The 22,482-nt window shown below is 38.1% G+C and overlaps 2 protein-coding genes across 5 annotated transcripts in view; one reads left to right on the forward strand and one right to left on the reverse strand.

The window, feature by feature from the left end:
• Positions 1 to 273: 273 nt before the first annotated feature.
• On the reverse strand, positions 274 to 19,530 carry LOC124604270 (GTP-binding nuclear protein Ran). Its single transcript, XM_047136464.1, has 5 exons — positions 19,468 to 19,530; positions 18,719 to 18,973; positions 1,202 to 1,390; positions 931 to 1,101; positions 274 to 788 (listed from the first exon to the last, which is right to left on the reverse strand). Exons 2-5 carry the CDS (start codon positions 18,959 to 18,961, stop codon positions 744 to 746), a joined length of 648 nt encoding a protein of 215 aa, XP_046992420.1. The 5' UTR covers positions 18,962 to 18,973; positions 19,468 to 19,530; the 3' UTR covers positions 274 to 743.
• Positions 19,531 to 19,701: 171 nt separating this feature from the next.
• The window catches only part of LOC124604224 (syntaxin-1A), a 344,075-nt gene continuing 341,294 nt past the window's right edge, over positions 19,702 to 22,482 (forward strand). For all 4 annotated transcript variants that reach the window (XM_047136460.1, XM_047136463.1, XM_047136461.1 and 1 more), the window contains exons 1-2: positions 19,702 to 19,912; positions 20,638 to 20,727. In XM_047136460.1, the coding sequence (XP_046992416.1) occupies positions 19,880 to 19,912; positions 20,638 to 20,727 (123 nt within the window). In that variant the 5' untranslated portion in view covers positions 19,702 to 19,879. The remainder of the gene's footprint in view (positions 19,913 to 20,637; positions 20,728 to 22,482) is intronic.

Below are 22,482 nucleotides of genomic sequence, written 5' to 3' on the forward strand. Positions count from 1 at the left end.
CCGAGTTCGAGTCTCGGTCCGGCACACAGTTTTAACCTGCCAGGAAGTTTCATATCAGCGCACACCCCACTGCAGAGTCAAAATCTCAATAGCTGTAATACTTCTGTTATAAAGTACATGAAAGAATACCTCAGTTACATAGGCAAGAAGAGAAACTATCGAACTAAGCAGTTCCATAATTTAATGGCTATATAAACACTAGACAACTGCACTTTATCCACTAAAACTTTGTTACACACGTAAGGGCTTTTAACCAAGTTGATTAAAACCAAATAAACTTTTTGTCACTTTATTATTTGCAGAAAAATTAACTTCATGTGTTATGATAAATTATAAGTGTAAAGTTGACATTCATAAAAAAGGAACAAGAATTTCTGGGTTCCAAAGATGGATTCCATTGTAATTAACCATAATTCACAAGAACAAACAGTATTCAGTGTATAAACAAAATTTTCTGTTGTGTTTTTCAAGTCTTTTGTAACACTCTGATAAAACATTTCAGTTTGTCACTCTTCTCACACTGCTCGCTATAAAAATAGTACAGCATCAACAGCTTTCCATTCACACAAAGCTCAACACCAAAGTACACAACACCGTACACTCGAACTTGCCGAAAGTAAGTTACTGATGCAGTCTGCTTGTTATAGTCCAAACACTTTATGTAACAAGGCAAGAGTTCTCTTGACTGTGGCAGTAAAAACAAATTTTATGCATGGGTACTTCGGAGCAGAATTAAAAGTGTCTTACAGGTCTTCATCATCTTCAGGCAAAGCAGTCTCTGATGCTTCCTGAAAAAGAACCCATCATTAATAGTGGAATACATAATACATTACAAATGAAGCTAACAGTGACAGACCTTCAGGTAACTTCTGTAGTACTAATATTGTGGCTCAAATCAGATCCAATTAAGCAAGAACTTGTTTTACAAACCTTCAGATCATTTTCAATTTGTTGTTGCCATGTTGGGTCCATTGTCACCTCAGGAGGCACAAGAGCTGGCATGGCAACAAACTCCAGATTTGGGTCACCAATTAGCTTTCTAGCTAACCACAGGAAAGGCTTTTCAAAATTGTAGTTGCTCTTTGCACTGATATCGTAATACTGTAAAAAATGTTCAGTCATTTAATAGGTAATAAAATAAAATAAAAAAAAATAAAAAAAATAAAAAAAAGACAATGTTGTGTCTTGTTTAAGATTTTACCTGCAAATTCTTCTTCCTGTGGAAAACGATGCTTTTTGCTTTGACTTTTCTGTCCTTAATGTCAACCTTATTTCCACAAAGAACTATTGGGATATTTTCACAGACCCTTACAAGGTCTCTATGCCAATTGGGTACATTCTTGTATGTAACACGTGATGTGACATCAAACATTATAATCGCACACTGACCCTGTAAAGAAAGTAATTTTATTAAAAGTGAAAGGCATTGCCTCGAAAGGTAAACAATATTTACACATTGTATCATTTAATTTTCTGTTGCACCCCACACATGTAAGCTACTACTCATGCAATTGGTACACGACTTCAGTACAAGTTTATTCAACAAGAACATAAGTATGTCCAATATACCAAGCATCCACTGTACAACACTATCTTTTAAAGAAACCAGAAGCACCACTTTCATTGTACCTGATGATAACACATTCAATTGTCATCAACAAATTTTTTCCAAGTATGTGGTTGCACTATGCAGTCTCCCATGGTGAAGATGACAAAGTGGGAACCTGCTAAGGACTATTAAAAAAATTACAAAGGAATTGATGCAATTTTTTTCCAAAATGCTTCCTCAAATTGAGGTACCATTTAATCCAATGTTATACATTTGAAGGTGACCAAATTTTTACCAGATATGCACGAGATGATGGCTGAGGTACTATACCTATATAATTCCACCTAATACCTATATGGGAAAGATAAAAATATCATCTTATATTTTATATCTAAAAACAAAGATGATGTGACTTACCAAACAAAAACGCTGGCAGGTCGATACACACAAACACAAACATACACACAAAATTCAAGCTTTCGAACTGACGGTTGCTTCATCAGGAAAGAGGGAAGGAGAGGGGAAAGGGAAAGACGAAAGGATGTGGGTTTTAAGGGAGAGGGTAAGGAGTCATTCCAATCCCGGGAGCAGAAAGACTTACCTTAGGGGGAAAATAGGACAGGTATACACGCGCACCCACACACACACACACACACACACACACACACACACATACACACATACACACATACACACAGACACACACACACACACACACACACACACACACACACACACACACAGACACAAGCAGACATTTGTAAAGGCAAAGAGTTTGGGCAGAGATGTCAGTCAAGGTGGAAGTACAGAGGCAAAGAAGTTGTTGAAAGACAGGTGATGTATAAGCGGCGGCAACTTCAAATTAGCGGAGGTTGAGGCCTGGTCTTCTCGTTACCCGCCAGGCCTCAACCTCCGCTAATTTCAAGTTGCCGCCGCTCATACATCACCTGTCTTTCCGCTCCCGGGATTGGAATGACTCCTTACCCTCTCCCTTAAAATCCACATCCTTTCGTCTTTCCCTCTTTCCTGATGAAGCAACCGTCGGTTGCGAAAGCTTGAATTTTGTGTGTATGTTTGTATATCTATCGACCTGCCAGCGTTTTTGTTTGGTAAGTCACATCATCTTTGTTTTTAGATATATTTTTCCCACGTGGAATGTTTCCCTCTATTATATTCATCTTATATTGTAACTTTTTCCTAATTTTTTTTTCTATAATTGATTCAGCAATAAAGCTTAGGTCTACTACATATGTATGTACTATTGCAAGTTGCAGAAAAAAAATTAGAGCAATGCTTTATAAACTTTAGGAAATATTTGTACCCAAATTCTGAAAAATACAACTTGTGGGAAATTGCGAAGGAAGATACAAGTACAATTAAACTGTGCCTCAGAACATTCCTGAAGCACTGTCTTCATCCTGCAGCATTTCTTCATCTTCAACCTTCCTCTTGGCACTTCTTGCTTCTTTGGTAGCTTTAAGAGCAAATCTTTCAGCTTCATGCACCCGTTGTCTGTCACACACAAGCAATTTATCTGCCTTACTAGAGCCACATTTTATGCCTAAATTTCTCAGGACTTCCAACCTTCTTATCACTCCATCACTGAAACTTATCACTGCAACTAGTACACCAACTTTTAATATATTTCGTCCTGCAAAAACATTCTTGGGTAATCTTTCCCATATGCAATGGCTGAAACTTTCATTTGTATTCAAAGTGCCCAATGAAGACATTTACTAAGCAAAACAGGGTCACTGAGGTCTCTAAAAATTGATTTTATTTCATAACAGGCTCAGGAAGAAAAGCTTATGACAGTATATTTGACCATTTTCTTTTGCTTTTTTGGTAATCACGCCAAGAATCTGCTCCTTTGGGGCCAAGTTCGTGAACAGGGTGGTCATCTGTGGGCAACTCATGAAAGTAGGTGGCCCACACAGCTTCTCTCATTGCTTCAACATCATTCTGAGGTGCAGTTCGTCTAATGGCCCATCCATAATAACTCTGAAGAACTATTTAAATTTCTGTCAATCTGCCTCAGCCAGACATTTTCCATCAGATAGCAACTTTCCTTTCATTTCTCTTCATAGCTTCCTCAATCTAGCACCCATCCTCTTTTGCACATGTCCACAACACTCCAGTTTTGTTACCAAGGTTTCACCATAAACATTGAACTCATTGTGGTTCTTCAATTTCTCTAGGCATATTTTATGACGAAATAAATCTTGGGTGAACTGCCTGGTATGAGTGTGCATAGGACACAATATTTCGGCCATCTACCATGTTGCCGTCATCAGGTACGCTGATGTACTGACCGGCGGTGGGCCGGCACCAGGTATATATACGACAATCTCCCTCCTCCCTCAGGCCCTCCCTGCCACCTTCAGAATTTGAAACAGAGTATTCCAGTCAACATTGTCAAAAGCTTTCTCTAAGTCTACAAATGCTAGAAATGTAGGTTTGTCTTTTCTTCATCTAGCTTCTAAGATAAGTCGTAAGGTCAGTATTGCCTCACGTGTTCCAACATTTCTACGGAATCCAAACTGATCTTCCCCGAGGTCGGCTTCTAACAGTTTTTCCATTCGTCTGTAAAGAATTCGCGTTAGTATTTTGCAGCCGTGACTTAACTGATAGTTCGGTATTTTTCACGTCTGTCAACACCTGCTTTCTTTGGTATTTGAATTATGATATTCTTCTTGAAGTCTGAGGATATTTCGCCTGTCTCATATCTTGCTCGCCAGATGGTTGAGTTTTGTCAGGACTGACTCTCCCAAGGCTGTCAGTAGTTCTAATGGAATGTTGTCTACTCCCGGGGCCTTGTTTCGACTCAGGTCTTTCAGTGCTCTGTCAAACTCTTCATGCAGTATCTTATCTCCCATTTCATCTTCATCTACATGCTCTTCCATTTCTGTAATATTGTCCTCAAGTACGTCGCCCTTGTATAGACCCTCTATATACTCCTTCCACCTTCCTGCTCTCCCTTCTTTGCTTAGAACTGTTTCCATCTGAGCTCTTGACATCGATACTAGTGGTTCTCTTTCCTCCAAAGGTCTCTAATTTTCCTGTAGGCAGTATCTATCTTACCCCTAGTGAGAAGCCTCTACATCCTTACATTTGTCCTCTAGCCATCCCTGCTTAGCCATTTTGCACTTCCTGTCGATCTCATTTTTGAGACGTTTGTATTCCTTTTTGCCTGCTTCATTTACTGCATTTTTATGTTTTCTCCTTTCATCAATTAAGTTCAATATTTCCTCTGTTACCCAAGGATTTCTACTAGCCCTCATCTTTTTACCTACTTGATTCTCTGTGCTGCCACTGAACTTCACTAATTCCCACTATATCTAACTTTAACCTCTCCATTTCCCTTTTTAAATTTTCTAACCTACCTGCCCGATTGAGGGATCTGACATTCCACGCTCCGATCCGTAGAACGCCAGTTTTCTTTCTCCTGGTAACGACATCCTCTTGAGTAGTCCCCGCCTGGAGATCCGAATGGGGGACTATTTTACCTCCGGAATATTTTACCCAAGAGGACTCCCTCATCATTGAATCATACAGTAAAGCTGCATGGCCTCGGGAAAAATTACAGCTGTGGTTTCCCCTTGCTTTCAGCTGTTCACAGTACCAGCACAGCAAGGCCATTTTGGTTAGTGTTACAAGGCCAGATCAGTCAATCATCCAGACTGTTGCCCCTGCAACTACTGAAAAGGCTGCTGCCCCTCTTCAGGAACCACACATTTGTCTGGCCTTATAAACATCATAATTCATAGGACACTGATGTTCAATATGCCCTTCAGTGTTATCATGGCAGGTGTGGCAGTACTCAGATAAGCACTCAACATCAATAACTTTTCCATTCTCCAAAAAAGTAGCACTTGCAACACCATTCAAGGAACTATGTCCTCGACATTGCCATGTCACATCAAATGCAGCAGCAATGTTCCTGGTTCCACTAATATTTACAGTTTCTTCTACTGCACATTTCATAGATGCTTTAGACACAACTGTCAAGGCACCTAAAAGTATTTTTATGTACTTGCTGAACCTGCTGGAAGGAGGATGGTGCATCAAACCACAGAATGTTTGAGCAGCCTCTTTTCCATTTCCTATTGCACACACTGCATACACTAACTTCAAATTCACATCATATGAATTATGCACAATGTTCGAAGTCATTTTTGAGGTATATTTATTGCAGGATCTACACAGAACTAATTTTGACACTAAACCCTTCCTGCTACTTTGTTGTTCAGTTATTTCCAGACAGCCTGCACCATCACAAATTTCACCACTTCCTTTATCAAAGAAGATAAGATGCTCACATCAACAACAACAAATCCACTACAATCAGTGTCGCTGTTGACACAAAAATTTGAATCACCAGCAGGTGTGCCACGTGGGAGTTTCTTCCCTGAAGAACTGATATATAGGTTACTTTCAACAGTGTGGCTTTCTTTGTAAACTGGTTGCCACCTAATTTCCTTTTACTGAATTTCATTATGCGTGGTACAGTTCATATTTATTTCACGCTAAAGGATATGTACTTCCACAAGCATATGTTGCAGTGTTTCAAGAATTTCTGCGTAAATTCTAGTACCACTCAGCCTTCTACCGTCCCGAACACACGATATTTTAGATATGAGTGTGAGAGTGCGAAATCCTACCTACTGCATGTGTGCGTGCGTGCGCGAGAAAGTTTAAATTAAATTGCTCCAAGAATGTAGACACGGCGGTTGAACGGCACCAACAAGTAGCTGTCGGGCAGTCCATGTATGTTTAGTAAGTGCGTAAAAGAGGACCATGGAGTATTTATGTAGCTCTGTGATCGTGTCAGTGGCTATTGTTAGTGAAAAAAGAACTCTTATTCCAGCCTTGCTAGAGGCAAGACATATTTCCTGAATCCTGTGATATAAGAGTTTTGGTTATTAAGCCAACTCTTTTGTGGATGTTGATAGATTTGTTTCTGGCATGAGGTGATACGAGTGACTTACAAGAAGTCAGATGTTTATGTGAGGAAAAGAAGTTGTTTTGTACGGAGTTTTAATACAAATCATTAGTTGATGAACAGTAACCTTCGAGAATCTACTTATTTTACAAGTAGAGGGAGAATTTTAAATATTCCTGTACCTAGCATCACTCTTTGGAGAAGAAGTTTAAAGAGATTCCAGAAGCCAGTGAAGGAGATTGGCTGCAGACAACAAGTAAGTCATCTCGTAAAAGGAGTGGAAGTTACTATATCTAATTATACACTTAAATCATTGTCCAAAGCATTTGAACATGGCGCCCAGTGAGAAAGGAGGGGAGGGGGAGGGGGAGGGGGGGGAGGGGGGAAGGGGGGAAGCAGTATTCCAAGACCAAAAAACGAGCTAATAACGCGTGTTGCCACAGCAACTAAATCGAACAAAGAATCACTCAGACAACGGAACTTGATAAAGTATTTAAAGGAGCAAAATTTTGAATTGATAAATAGAGAAGATTATACTGTGTTTCTCTAAGAAGAAATACACCTAAAACACTATGACTAAGAAGATCCGGTGCTAGGAGTGTAGACCTCTCAAATACATCGCGGGGACGCAGACGCGGAAACCAACATCCGATGCCACCGGCACCAGTTGATTTTTACCGGTGCTGACCTGCCTCCATATCCGCTCACCGAGAACACAAATTCTCCGCTGAGTGAGTGTAAAACAGAACTTTATTGTTTCAGTATAAAGTGGTACAAACTGGTGCGCAAACTTTAATAGTGCCATTATTATACTTAAAGTTAATCTTTTAGTGCTCATGAAGTCTAAAGTTTGTAAAAGTGTGGATAACATACAGCAAGTTGGGGAAACTTCAGAACAACCAGCCATGGCTATGAAAGTTAGCAAACAAGTACCTGACTGGTCTGAATTAGTAAATTTAATCAAAACGCGAAATGCGCGAAAAACTAGAATCAGTAAATTCTCAATTAGATACCCAGAGTGAAGCTTTAAATGCTCAACTGAATACCCAGAGTGAAGCTTTAAATGCTCAACTGAATACCCAGAGTGAAGCTTTAATAACTCAAATGCTCAATTGAAGGCCCAGAGTGAAACTTTAGGTTTGTTAAATGCCAAAGTCGATCCACAACGTAAAGTATTTAGTAATCTATACGAAGGCTATGAAGACTGAAATCAATGCATTAAACAATAAAGTAGGTAATTTAAAAATAGATTTAAAGAATGAATTGCCTAGTTCCTTGACCCTTCAGGTAAATCAAATGTTTACTGACCTTAGTCAGAAACAGAATGATAATTTCCTTGACCTATCAAAAAAGTTCGAATTTAACACTGAAGACAGATGTAATACTGTAGAATCCGAAATCAATGAAAAGTTAGAATACTTTGTAAACGTATGTCATGTTAAGTTCAATGCTGTAAAGCTGGGATTGAATACTTTAAAAGAGAATGCAGATAAGCTGAACAAATTAATAACTGTCATTCAATCGCAAATTACAGGTGTAAGTACACAAGTCGACAATGTAGAAAGAAGCTTCAAAAAGAAAATAGCAAACTCTGATATCGTAAATGTAAGTAGTCTGGAGGAACAAGTTGAAGAAATTATAGATTGGAAAGTCACTGAGAGAATAACATCCGGGAATATGTCGCCTCTTGCTTCTTTCGACTTACTGATACAAGGAAGGGCATAGATGACCTGTGGAGAGAAGTCAAGCTTATCCAGGACAAAGTAGAAAAAACAGGTAATGTCATCTAATGTTGTGTTACCCAGTGAAGTAGTAACTCATTTGCAATGGGGAGCTAACTCAGGATTATCCAGGCAATTCCTTAAATTAAAGCCCGATGGAGAAGTACATCAGACCCAATTTTTGAAAAGATTCAACCAAGCTTTGCGAAAGAATTGGGAAGATTCTAAAAATATTGAATTTGCTGTGGGATACCTTCAAGGGTAAGTCTCAGAATGGGGAAGTATAAACTTTGAAAAGAAATTTAAAGAGACTGGTCTGACAGACCTTGTGAAAAGTTGATATCGTGATCCATGGGACCTTGGCAGAGTCATCTATCCCCCAAGGACGTTAACATTCTGAGTTAATGGGTGGAAAGATGACTAAGATTCTGAGCTGTTTTCAGTGTTTTTTCCAAACTAATTTTCCTGCACTGAATTCCCTTAAAATCTCAAACTATTCTGTCATCTATTCCTAACATCTACTACTATCCTGTAACCTTTTTACTTAGAAAACTGGATATGACAATTTAAGAGAATCAACGAAAAAAGTGATATCTAGACAATATAAAATTCAATATATTATTATATTTATGGATAATATGAGGTGACTAATGATATAACTACCAGAGTGTATAAATTTTCTATTTTGTGTAAAGTAATTTTTATGCCTTTTATGAAATGTGATGTAAATGGGAGTATTCAGTAACACATGAACAAACTGCTTCAACAAAACAAAGGTAAATACGAGCAAAGATAATGATTTACAGGCACTAGAAACCTGCACTGTTAGCAACATATATAATGTATCATATGTATTATCCCTGGAAACAAAGTTTACAGTTCGTTTCGAAATAATACTGGTTTCTGCAACAGAAATAGAGGCGGCATACATGACCGTAACTTTAAAATTTGGTGTGTGTCTTTTTCATTTGAAACCCTATAATGTATATACCAATGTAATCAGGAAAGACTACAGAATTTAAGTCATTAAAAAAACGATTTTTCCACCATTTATAAGTACCCTGTATCCTTAAGACCCCTGTAACTCATTTGTCAAGTTCACTCTTCTTCATGTTTCAGGTATTTTGATAATAGTGGGAATCACCACTGCAGACAAAGCATTTCTTGCACTGAATTTAGCAGCACATACAAAGAAGAAAAAGGAAACAAGATTAAAGTCCTGGGAATGGTTGAAATTGTGTGAGAAATGTAACCCATGAATAACTCAACGGAAGTATTACACTCTGAATCTGATTATATCAGGCTTCTAGATATGGACAATCAAACTTGGTAACTGAGATACTTTGCCCTCAAACTGAAAGAGGAGACAGCTGTATGAAAATTTATTCTCTTCTAATTGTTGGTCTACATCTACACGCTGCAAACAACTGAAGTGCATGGCAGTGTGGTACATCTCACTGTACCAGTTATTAGGGGTATTCCCAATTCCATTTCGACATGGAGTACAGGAAGAATGAGTAAACACACACACACACACACACACACACACACACACACACACACACACACACACACACACACACACACAGAGAGAGGACTAACCTTTGGCAGGAGACTCAAACCGCGTGGCACTGACCTCATTAATGCAGAAAATGGGAATAGAGTGTACCAGTAGAGTTTGAGAAATCATTGCGAAAAGTTGCAGTACGGTGCCAGCAAATACAAACCCATAAAGAAAAACAGCACAATAGAAAAAGATGAGGAAAAACAGATACAGGCAACCTGTGCAAAAGTTTTAATTGGCGATTGTAAGAAGGAAGCTGAAAGAAAAACCTCGGACAGGCTTAAAATTCTGCACTGACTGAATATGAGATGGAGACCTGTGCTTCCCAAATACACTCATACAAATGTCTTTAATCCCTTGGCAAAGCTGTTTCTTAGGTTTAAAAAAAGGCTTCCTACCAGCCCTTCAAAATGGCATTCAGTCTTAAGAAAAGCACATGGAAAAGCAACTCACAGGTGATAGATAGCCTGTGCAAAATACAAAACATTTTCACAAATGATAAAATGAGCAGCCAGTTACCTGGTATGGAGAATGTCAGGTCTATTTTAGACCCAGCAACTGGTAAAACGGGTTAGCTTGCAAAATCATATGACTAAAACATAGGAAGGTTTTTGTTTTAAAAAGGACATATATATACTGAAATCACGTTTTTCAACTTACATCCAGCGTAAATTGTCTGATCTATGGACTTTCCATGCAGCAATCAACAACCATATTTCAAAGACCTGTAGAAATATCTAAGAAGTTACAGAGCCAGAAACAGCTGTCAAAAATATGTCCTTTATTCTGTTAGGAGTCTCAAAGTGCAATAAATAAATCTGCAAATATAGGTAAGCTGCAACCACACAGAGGGCTCTATTAGAAAATTAAGAAATACAGATTGTGTATACTAGATTTGCAGGGTACTCAGCAATGGTGGTCAAAGTTAGTAACTTCTACAAAGTTTGAACAAGTTCTTTGTATTTTCCCAAATCCAGACAGCTAAGATATCAGAAATATATTAGTGAATTTTCAGGAAAGTTAAGACTTTTTTTGAAAGTAAGTGAGTAGTTATCTCCATAGCTTTTTAAGAAGGGGATTGTTGAAATAATTAGGTATTGTTAAAATAATTAGGTACTCTAACACTGTATTGAAATTTCTTATTTATAGGTAACAAAACATGTCATTTAAATACGAAGTAAGATCCCAATATGTTAAATATTTATTCATCTATAAATGTATATAAGGAAATTTATTTTAACCTATGGAAACGTATTTTACTTCACATGGTGTCCCACCCATGAAGGTCTTCAACTGCAATTTTTGTAAGAAAATAATAATTTGAAGCCAATGTTTTCAAGTAAGTGCACAATTCACAGAGCAGTTCTGAAATCTTTAACCTTCATGTCAAACTAGGTTGCCTTTGACATAGCTAACCTTCTTAGTAAAAACAGGGCCTGTCTTCAAAATGTTACACATAATAGGAAATTGGTTAAATCTATTAATAATAAACTCAAAGAAGCCGACACTTTAATAGCTAAGTCTGACGAAGGTTGTTCTTTGGGTATTGCCTACAATTCTGGATATGTTTCTAAAACATTGATTTTTTTTTTAACAAAAATAATATTTTGGAATTGCACGAGGATCTGACTCCTCAATTATAAAAAGAAGTCAGGTCAGCTATCAGTGACGCAAAATTTTTAATCAAACCTTTCCATAAGAAAATCCTTAACATGAGCCCTCAAGCCCCCAAAACTCAATTCAAAATTCACAAACCTAATCATGCAATACATCCGATTTCTAATAGTATGAATAGCGCGTACCATGATTTAGCAAAACTTCTTTATGGAACTCTGAAAAATAGTTCATTTTCGAGAACAATCATTCCATCCCCAATACACACACCTTAGTTATAAAATACAAGATTTAGAATGCAGCCCGGATACCAAGTTGTTTTCAGAAGACATCAAAAATCTTTATACAACCATTCCCGTACAAGTTGTGGAAAAAAATTTATGTCATTTCAAGAAAGAACTTTCAGATGAACAAATCACTGACTTTATGAATCTAATTACAGTCTTAGTCAAATACAACTACTTTGAATTTTATCAGCAACCCAACAGTCTCACTATGGGAAATCTATTAGCTGGTATCCTTGCTGACATTTTCATTAACACTCTCGAAGAAAAGTTCTTAATACAGCACTAGGCATTCTCTCCTATTTCAGATATGTCTATGTTTTAGTCATCTACGAAGGACTTCTTGATAGCATTCACCATATTTTCAATCTCTTCAATGAACTTCATGAGAAAATACCTTCATTAGCTAACTCTGAAACGAGGCCTGTCAATTGAATTTTCTTGATTTGATGCTTAAAGTAGAAGAAAATAAAAACTCATTTAATGTTTTTTGTAAAGAATCATACCAATCAGATCCTACGCACCCACAATCTCATATGTTCACGTTCTTTTGCTTTGCTATTCACAGAGCTATTTCTATTCCACTCTAAAGAGAAATTCGAGGAAGAAATTAATATAATCAAAATGATAGCAGTTAATAATGAATACAAACCTGTCAGTGGATAACACCTTAAACAGAAAACTGTAAAAAGAGTTACTGCACTCGGCACTTTTATCATTTGAGTCCAGCCTAAAGAAGAAGCTTTTCTATTCCTTTCTTGGGAGCCGTCTCTTATCAGATCGAACGCCTTCTTCGTAATAAATACAACTGTAATGTCACCTTTTCACCCAATAATAGCTAGGAAAAAAAATCATTTATAAATTTAAAGTTGACCCATTCCCCTTTGAAAAACTCTGGTGTCTATAGGTTAGTACGAGCAGTTGCCAGCAGGCTCGTGTGCATGCGCAGAGCTGAATTCGTTTATGAGCAATGCCTTCCTCCCACTTCTGGCTACTTGAAGCATGGCTGTTTGCCGTATGAGCAGTAGCAGCAAGTAGCAAGATGCTACCCGGAAAAAGTTTTCCGGCACGCCCAAGCTGCCAGATTCGCGCATGCACAGAGCAAGCCGAATTATAGTGGGGGAGTCCTTCTCCACATGACCCGTGTATATATTTCGTGATGCTGCTGGTCTCTTCATTTACAGCTGCTACAAAACAGATTTCTGTGGCCGGGAGCCATCAAGTGATTTAATATAGATTCTCATAACCATGAAAGACCAAAATAAAGCAATGAAAAATCCAGGATGGAATGTAACAATACCAAACCATATAGCGGGGATGCCAAGTCGCTATAGGCACAATAAAAAAAAATCAACACACTCATACCTTTCGGCCATTACGGCCTTTGTCAGCAATAGACACACAGACACGCGCAACTTGCACACACGTCTGCAGTCTCAGAGAGCTGAAACTATACTGTCAAGACCAAAATAAGTTAGTAGTTTCAATTTTCTGATTTTATATTATTTCCACGTTATTAGCAATCAACCATTAATGTCTTTAATGAAGCTATTTCTGTCAGTTTTGTAGAGAAATTTGCTTCTATTAATTTTTTCCACTGAGGCAGTTAGTTTATCTGAAACTAAGTGTTCCATTCCACACTATTGTCTACTTTCAATTTCAAGTGCAAATTTTCATTCACTGGGACGAATGAAGTTATACCATAATAAGAAACCGAACATGAGACTACAGTACTGGACCTCCAAGAAAATTGGTATCATGAAAACCACTGAGCTGAGCTGAATATGAGCCGAGTATCAGGTACTTCGGAGTGCATCTGGACATAGAAATGCGTAATTAGAGTGGAATGAAGCATTTTAGTATGGCTTACGAAATTCCGATGCTGTTGGAGTAGTATTGGATGTCCTGTTCCTTTTATGACACTGTAAGATCTCTTAATACTACATACGTATGAACATACATAGCCATTTACTTGAAGTTGACTAAGTAGGCAAATTTGGTCAGTAGTTTTGAACTAAATATTTTGTTTAAAATATGACGGCCGAGGCAGAATTTTACAAATCTGCCTTCTGTGAAAGTGTTTTTCAATCACAAGGCACTTGTCTAGTACTTCCTTTAGGCCTGAAGTTATTTCTTAATTTGTGTTTACATCTTAAATTTATAGAATGCCATTCTATACTAAATTTTAGATTGGCAGCATACCGTGTTTTATCATTTTAACTCCCCATGTGGCTTCATATTTATTCCTTGAGTAGAATATAAACTGTCAGTTGTACAGTTTCTTTGCCTCACAGGCAACCTTGTTAATTTTTTACACATTTTGAAATAGTCGTGAAATTTATTGTCATTTATTCCGTTGTAAGCAACACAAGAAAATTTTTTTTGTTATGCAAGAAATCAGTATTCCATTCTACTAGCTTTTTGCAGTGCTGTGTAGATGTAAACCCGTTTGAAATGCTACATACCAATATTGCAGAGTACAAATTAAAATCTGTCAAAGTCACCCCACAGCAAAACATTGTGATACTTCGAGCTGTGGAGTCCAATTTTGAAATGATATTTTGCCAAGAACTGCTTCCGTATTTGCATCCTTTATCTGGGTGGGATATGATAAAACAATTGCTCTAAGTACAACTCTGTACATCCTCTCAACAAATTGCCGCAGGGCTGCACATGGTCACATGATGCCCCACCACCCACGAAATTTCGCCAGATAAGCGACGAAAAGCGTATGAGCAGAGCAAGCACCAAGCACAGGCTGCCTTCGTCATCGTAGCTGTGCATGCGCAGTATAGCCTAATATCCAAAATTTGTCTTTTGCTGATCACTTTCTAATTAAAGGTCACATACCTAAAGCTGTTCACAATAACATTTTGGCACACTGAGAAGAAAGGGAGTAGATTGGAGGTTCTTGAAGAACTAGAAAATTTTAAACATCTTTCTCAAAATGATGCCTCTCCAAAGTTGTGTAGAACTGCACCAGCCACAACAACATTGCAACACTTGTTTAAATCGCATTGTTTTAGTGAATTTGGAAATGTTTCTTCCAAACATCGAACGCTCGCTTTATTACACATCTGGTAGCAAAATGTGCTCAGCTCCTGTGTGGGCTCTGAACACAGGCGTCTTAAGGTGTTTAGAGAGAGCACATCCACTATCTGTAACAGGCAACCCATCATATTGTCCATTTTCAAATTCTGCAGCAACTCTACTGAAGTCCCAAACGCGTGCACCATGTGTGGAACCTCGCCAACTGCTTACCACATTCAACATCTCCATATTGGCATAACAGATGATTTGGGTATTGATAGAAAAATTCTTGCAATTTCTATATAGTTCTGCTTGTGCTCCAGAAGCACGAAGTATGGGTATATGTACACAATCTATGGCACCTATGACACTTGGGAATCAACCAGTTCAATCTAATTCCTTTTGTTCTCTGATATATTTTCTTGGCTATGTGGCATGGACACCTACAGTGGCTTCAAGCCAATTAAACTGTTTCACACTGTCTAACACTATTCCAGTAGTAGTATGATGGACATTAGTGAGATCCTCTGCTAAAATTTGGTAATTACCTGTGCGAAAGATTCGCAGCCCACAGAGAAATTGCAGCTAGGAGACAAAGCATGGTTCCTGGCAATTATGCTGCAGTAATAGCTCCAGCATATCAAGCAGCAACTCTGAAGATTCCTTACAAAACCCAAATGGATCTTTGAAATCACTGTCGCTATACGTAACAAATGGGACTTTTCTCTCCATTGTGCATATTCTTGGGATGTTAAACTCTTCCTCCATCTCCATGTGGTCTTCGTAGTCCAGGTAATCCATAGAATTCGACACTTAAAAAACAGAACTCACAGATCACACCTTACTCTAAAAGTAAAGTTTTGCCTAATTTCCTCCTTAAGTTACTAACAATAGCGTACTGTTCAATGGTGCTCTCCACCAGTAACGGGGTAAATAAATTTACTTCAGAAGTAAAATTGACTGGAAGTCGCCAATTTCCTTATGTCTTAGTAACTTATTACTTAAGTTTCACTTACTCCTGATCTCTTAGTAACTTATTACTTTAGTTTCACTTACTCCTGGTTGGTGCTCACCACCCTAAGTACGTGCACCTTTCGTGCCTGCACATAAATCAACAACCGACAATGACATGGGTGTGTCTACGATCAATGACCTATAAGACTATGCCAAGTGAGTATGCTGCATGCTGTGCATATGGAGAGAAAAGGCATTATGGTGGCACCTGCTACGGTGCTCACTCCTATAGAAATGGCTTTTGTGCTTTCATGACATCTTAATCCTTATGTTGGTTGCTTCGTTTTTGGCACACTGAAAAGCTATACAACGTCTCGTTATTTTTTTCCTACTAGTATTCTACTACAGAGTTTAAGTATCTGAAAGGAAAAGTATTTGCACTTTACACAGGAAAAACTGGGAAATACGGAAGCGTCCGATCCCGCCCGTCTGCTTTGACCCATGACGTCACAAATATGGCGGATACAAAAACAAACACACACACTTTCCACAAGAAGCCTAATGACACTAACGGGACAAGCGTGGGAAATGGGATGTTTTGGGTGGGGGGCAAACTAAATATAAACAAATTTAGACGCCTTGCGTAGCTACAACGTGTAAGTGAAGACAGCCATGCATGAATACCCACCCACCTCCGCAGGGGTCGTAACCCCTGCAACCCATACAAGATAAAGATGCTTCAGTAGCTGATTAGTGTTTTTTTGTCTTTAAAAAAAAAAATCTCACGGGATAGAACGAACAGATCAGAAAGATAAATATAATAAACTAAAACAGAAATTCGAGGAAACAGATAATTAAAATAAGTAATAAGTATTTTTAAATTAAAAAAAAAAATCTCACGAGATAGAACGAACAGATTAGAAAAGTAAATAAAATAAGATAAAACAGAACTAGAGACAGCCACACTCAAACCAAACTCCACACCGTCATGACACCACACACGACAACACCCTTACGTCACGGGTCAAAGCCGACGCGTGGGATCGGACGCTTCTGTCGACCAAAAACTGTAACTATACATATATAAGAACATAAACAGATAAACATGTTTTAATGAAAATTATTTCAACATTGAGGAAGTCAGAGTTACTGGATGAGTAATGAAATTTTCGTTGCTATTTGGCATTTAGAAAGAAAATAAGATACAAGGATAAAGCAAATCACTATTTACTGTGTTCTACATATTGTTTGACGTGTTTGCAAATACACAAGTCAAAAAAAGTTTTGCATCACCCCGGTTCCCACAAATCCTCAAGATAGACGTTGACTGTGGATATTATATCACAGACACAGTCCCTTTGACTGTTCAGAGACATCACTAAACCCAGCCAAAGTTGTAAACCACCATGCATGAGCAGCACCTATTAGACACAGGAGGGTCTGACAGCCGATCAGTTCCAGTCATTCCACCAGGAAGGAGATTCGCGGCTCATGTCTGTAGTTCAACCACACCTAGACTGTCTACACTGCAGTTCGATCACATCCGCATTGTTATTTTGTGCTGGGAAAGGTCCCCAACAAGGGAACTGTCCAAGCATTTGAGAGAATCAAAGTGGTGACGTTCAGACATGGAGGAGATACAGAAAGACAGGAGCTGTCGATGACCGCTACCTACGGATTATGGCTGGGAGGAACCCTGACAGCAATGCCACCATGTTTAATAATGCTTTTTGTGCAGCCACAGGACGTCGTGTTATGACTCAAACTGTCCGCAATAGGCTGCATGATGCGCAACTTCACTCCCGACATCCATGGAGAGGTTCATCTTTGCAACCAAGACGCCATACACATGCAGTGTGGTACAGATGGGCCCAACAACATGCCAAATGGAGCACTTAGAATTGGCATCACATTCTCTTCAACGATGAGTGTTGCATATGCCTTCAACCAGACAATCATTGGAGACGTGTTTGGAGGCAACACGGTCAGGCTGAAAGCCTTAGACATACTGTCCAGCGAGAGCAGCAAGTTGGAGGTTCCCTGTTACTTTGAGGTGGCATTATGTGGGGCCGATGTACGCCACTGGTGGTCATGGAAGGTGCTGTAACGGCTGTACGATAGGTGAATGCCGTCCTCTGAGCGATAGTGCAACCATTAAAGCTGAACTGTACAAGGAATAGGCTGTTTTGGGTGAAATAAAACCACCATAGATCTCCTCATACATGTGTAGGATTCTGTACACTTACGTTATCTTGACAACCAAGTCATGGGGAGGGGGGAGGGGAGGGGGGGCAGCAGGCAGGTCATTTGGGAGGCACAGTGGAAAAAACAAATGCATAATCTGTTGCATGGACACTAGCAAGACATCTTCCTCATTCACTGCAGCCACTATACACTAACTTGTAATACGAAAATTAAGATTGACTTTCTCAAGTAATTGGTAGTACTAGTGACTCAGCTCTGTTTAACCTTGAGGAAATATAGAAAATTTCATAAAAATGCACGTGGTGTTGTTTGATCACAAAAACTAGGACAAGATGAAAAACTAGGGCCTGATCTCTTACCAATCCACACCACAAGTTCAACAAGCTAACGAATAGTACCTCTATCCCTATAACTTGTGTATTTCTAAAGCAATACGCTTCGCCTGTTAGACATTTACCTATTCTCAATTATGAACTACAAATAATCCCACATTGCCTGCAAAATTCATACATAATAGGACTAGAATGTACTATTGGAAACTAAATAACTAACAATATGGATCGGCTGAATTTTTCCTGAAAAGCTCTGCACTAATAATCAGTAGGACATTAAAAACAGTATTTCAATAAGTGTCTCAGATCTTTGCAGTAACAAGACCTACGTTTATGATGGGCTAAGACTGATGAAACCATAAAGGAAACAAATCTGCGCTGAAATTATTTATGATGTACATAAACTAAACTTGACCTCTGTCGACGCAATTGAGTGACGTCACATTCTTAAGACCACATGTTTCTAAAATCAATCGGCAATATTATTACACATGCCAAGGTTAATAAATAACTTCTTCCTTACCTGAATGTAGTAACCATCTCTAAGGCCTCCGAATTTTTCCTGCCCTGCAGTATCCCAAACATTAAAGCGAATTGCACCTCTGTTAGTGTGGAACACCAACGGATGTACTTCCACACCAAGTGTAGCGACATACTTCTTTTCAAATTCGCCAGTTAAGTGTCTTTTAACAAAGGTTGTTTTTCCAGTACCTCCGTCCCCAACAAGGACACACTTAAATGCTGGCATATCAGCTTCTTGAGCCATTCTGTAGCAGGTCTGAAAATTTCAAGATTTCTTAATGACAGTACCAAGTAAAATAATTTTCAAACACACGCAAACTGACGCTGTTGTGAAACCTAATTAAAATTTTAGAAGCATGACTCGTGTGTAATGACTAAACAGGGCAGAATTTTTATACGGAAACTGATATGGCGAAGCAAATCATTTCGTAACTGAAAATAGGAGTAAACGTGAAACCCAATAGAATAATGTTCCATGAACTACAAAGAACTCAAAATCAAACACGTTTACCCACAGCAGAAAGATTTTCTATTTAATATAACCATACAAATCCGGTGGAAATGGCGCGTTTTCGTATCATGGGAAATTGGTATGTTTTGGCCGAATTCAATCTTGTAAAGTTAATGTAATACACAATTAATCGTGAAAGTGAAACGAAATTTTTGAAAACTGTTAATGCAACAACCTCTGGTAAAACTAAATTCGCAAACTAACGACCGATGCATGTGAAATTAAGTGACAAACCTCACCTTGCTCTTTCGTCGTTACGGTCCACAATGGCGTTCAGCACAGAGGAAATTCATGTGTACACCCTGTAGAACTTTCACTTAATTATTTTACAAGAAATAAGGTTTTTGAAAGTTTTTAAAAATTTTAACTAATTTTTAATAGAAATTTTTCAATTATTTGCTATGTATTTACCCTTTATTTTCGAATTAAGTAAGTAAATGACTAAATGTCGTCACAGGCGCTCTGACGTCAGCTACGCATGCGCACAGTGACAGACGGCACTGCAGAAGCTCTGAACTCGTAAGCGTATCGATTTTTATGATTGTAGTGTCTGTTTCGGTAGTTTTAGTGTCGTTCCATGGCAGAGTCAGTGAATGGGGTGTTTATATAAGGCAAGACGAATCAGTATTGTGTGACTGAGAACGTTAGAAGATGACGAAGGACAGATTAGCTGCCCTTAAGGCGGTAAGTGAAAATCTAAAGTTATTTTTGAAGTGTAACCCGCCCCGCGGCTTACCATTCACTGAACATGACTAAATGTCAAACAAAATAAACTTGCGTTTCGAGATGTCGCGCCGTTTTGATGCTTTTAACATTGCTATGTGAAGTAGTAACATCAATTCTGGACCCTTGATTCAAGCGTTACAGGATTTATAGCAAATATTTCCGCAGCGTTGTTTTTGTGTGACAGGCTTCCTTACTATCGCTTAAATAGTCTTTGATAGTTTGTGGTTCCTTTTGCGTTCTGGTGATATACTGTGCGTATCATAAACAATAGATGGATGAACAAGATTTTTTCATCTGACGTTTCCTTCAGAGACGGGCAGGCCATGTATTTCAGTAGCTGTCAAAACAAGTCTGGCTGTCGTATTTCCCAGTAAAGTTTAATTATGAATAAACATAATGTCTGGTAAAATATAACTTCATATTTTCTTTAATGTCCGCGTCATTTTGCGACTGTTGTCTGTTATGTGAATTTGCTTGATACATAAACTGAGTGTAATTAAGGCCATTATTGTTAAAAGTTGCCAAGCGCCCGACTAATTTAATTTCCAAAATAACCGGGAAATAATATTTACTATTCTTAAAGCAGCTACACATAGATCTTTGCGTGTTTTATGAAAGTAAGTGCACTTGTTACTAATATTTATTATTCAAATATCTACATAGTTAATTTTTTAATGTTATAGGCTCAGAGTGATGATGACGATGTTGGACCTGATGATGTTGCTGTCAACGTCGAAGGAAGGGATGGCTTCATGGATGAATTTTTTGCAGAGGTGAGCCTACCCGAACTATACAAATTTCTAGCTGGTTTTTAAACTTTGAGGCTACATTTTGTGTAGTATACATTATTCCTGTCTTCAAATGTGGGAGTGGATTGGATAGTCAATGTGCAGGAGTCTTGCATGAGAGAATTCATAATTAATCAGTCTTCATTATATTTCTTTTATCTTTATTGCCCTATATGATCGGACAGATGACTGCGAAAGAAAGAAACAAACAAGATGAACTGACACTGGTTAAGGACTGGTCTTGTCAGAGAATGTACATTCACAGCCACAGACTGTCAAATCTTCATCTTAATGTGCCTGACACTGCCTTGCTTTGGAATTTAACAACTAAATGTTTAACAAAGTCTAGTGATTGGGAACTGGCTACTGCAGTCTTACATGCTCATGCTTTGACATTTAATGTTGAAAATTCTTTTCTGCTGTTGTATTTTTATATTAACAAAACTACAATAAAGTGCTATCAACTAAATGTAATTTAAATTTGCAGTAATTTTAATGGAAGTACTGGTGTGTCATGGGCTTTAACCTGAAACATACAATTTTAAAGATTTTTTTAAAAGTTTGAACCTAATAAACAGTAAATAAACAATTTATTGACATATTTTACAGATGACACATAGAAAAATAACAATTTCTACATTTTAAATGATATATCTGTCATTCGCTCTGGTCTAATATGTTGAACATACTTGGAATCAAAGATAAGTGAGAAATATTGACCAACTTTAGGTCAAAATGCTTTTGTAGTTTGATATCTCAAGTTGATTGGTTGATGTTAAATGTGAAGAGATTCTGATGTCACATGAAGTTGTTAATTACATTTGAAAACTTCTCATTTCCTAGAGCCTTTACAAACAGATTGGATATCATGATGCCTGAGATTAGTAGAATTTATAGGAACTACTTAATATAAAAAAAATAGTGATGATAAAAATACATTATAGTCTAAGTGATAATGAGAAGGTTGTTGTACTAAATAGTTCATTGAAGAATGATGGTGACAGGACATCAACATATTTTAGGAGCCAGATTGTTATTCCAATACAGGGGGGGTGAGGGCGGGCGGGGGGGGGGGGGGGGTGAGATTACGATGGAGCATATTCAGCATGGATTTCTTCAATCTTCTACATCACTGTTGCACTTCACGTGCAAAAATGTTGTATTATAATCTGATGTGAAAGAACTAGCCTCTTTTTTTCTGTCTGTCCAAAAGATTAACTACTGTAAATAAGGTGTAATATTGTAGCATATAGTTATTATTTAAAATTGTTACCCCTATCACAGAAATAAATGTTGTGCGGTTCAGAACTTAAAGTTCAGAATTTGTAGCCCTGTGGACGTCATTCCATATCGAACTGTCCAAGAATTGTTTCTCAGTCAGTCTCAGGACTCTTTGTTTCTTCTTGCTTCTTTCACATTTGACAAAGGTTAGCTAGTTTATGTGAAAATGCCAAGTTCCACCAAGGCGGAGAGTCTACATTAAATTGCAGGTCTCACTATAATGACTGGGTAAGCCATTCAGAGATTGAATGAAAACATGGACACACTACATACGATGGGACCTTGCCTTCTAAAGTATTGTGGTGTTAATACTGACTTTCAGGTTGATAATGTTACTCTGCCTGCTGATCTCAGTGAGTTGGTACCTTGAATTAATGTGCTAGTATTCTCCCCAAGCACACACTATCTGGTACACCGTAATTGTGTGAGAGGAAAGACTATTTAAGTGTACCACTGTAT

The sequence above is a fragment of the Schistocerca americana genome, chromosome 1 (assembly GCF_021461395.2).
Source record: "Schistocerca americana isolate TAMUIC-IGC-003095 chromosome 1, iqSchAmer2.1, whole genome shotgun sequence".
Taxonomy (NCBI): domain Eukaryota; kingdom Metazoa; phylum Arthropoda; class Insecta; order Orthoptera; family Acrididae; genus Schistocerca; species Schistocerca americana.

Bases quoted from the DNA above. Each gene is read 5' to 3' on its own strand.
- LOC124604270 (XM_047136464.1), bottom strand. From the start codon at position 18,961: ATGGCTCAAGAAGCTGATATGCCAGCATTTAAGTGTGTCCTTGTTGGG. The intron at 1,391-18,718 runs GTAAGGAAGAAG...CTTTCTTTACAG, and splicing joins GAGATGGTTACTACATTCAG to GGTCAGTGTGCGATTATAAT. The intron at 1,102-1,201 runs GTAAAATCTTAA...CATTTTTTACAG, and splicing joins ACAGGAAGAAGAATTTGCAG to TATTACGATATCAGTGCAAA.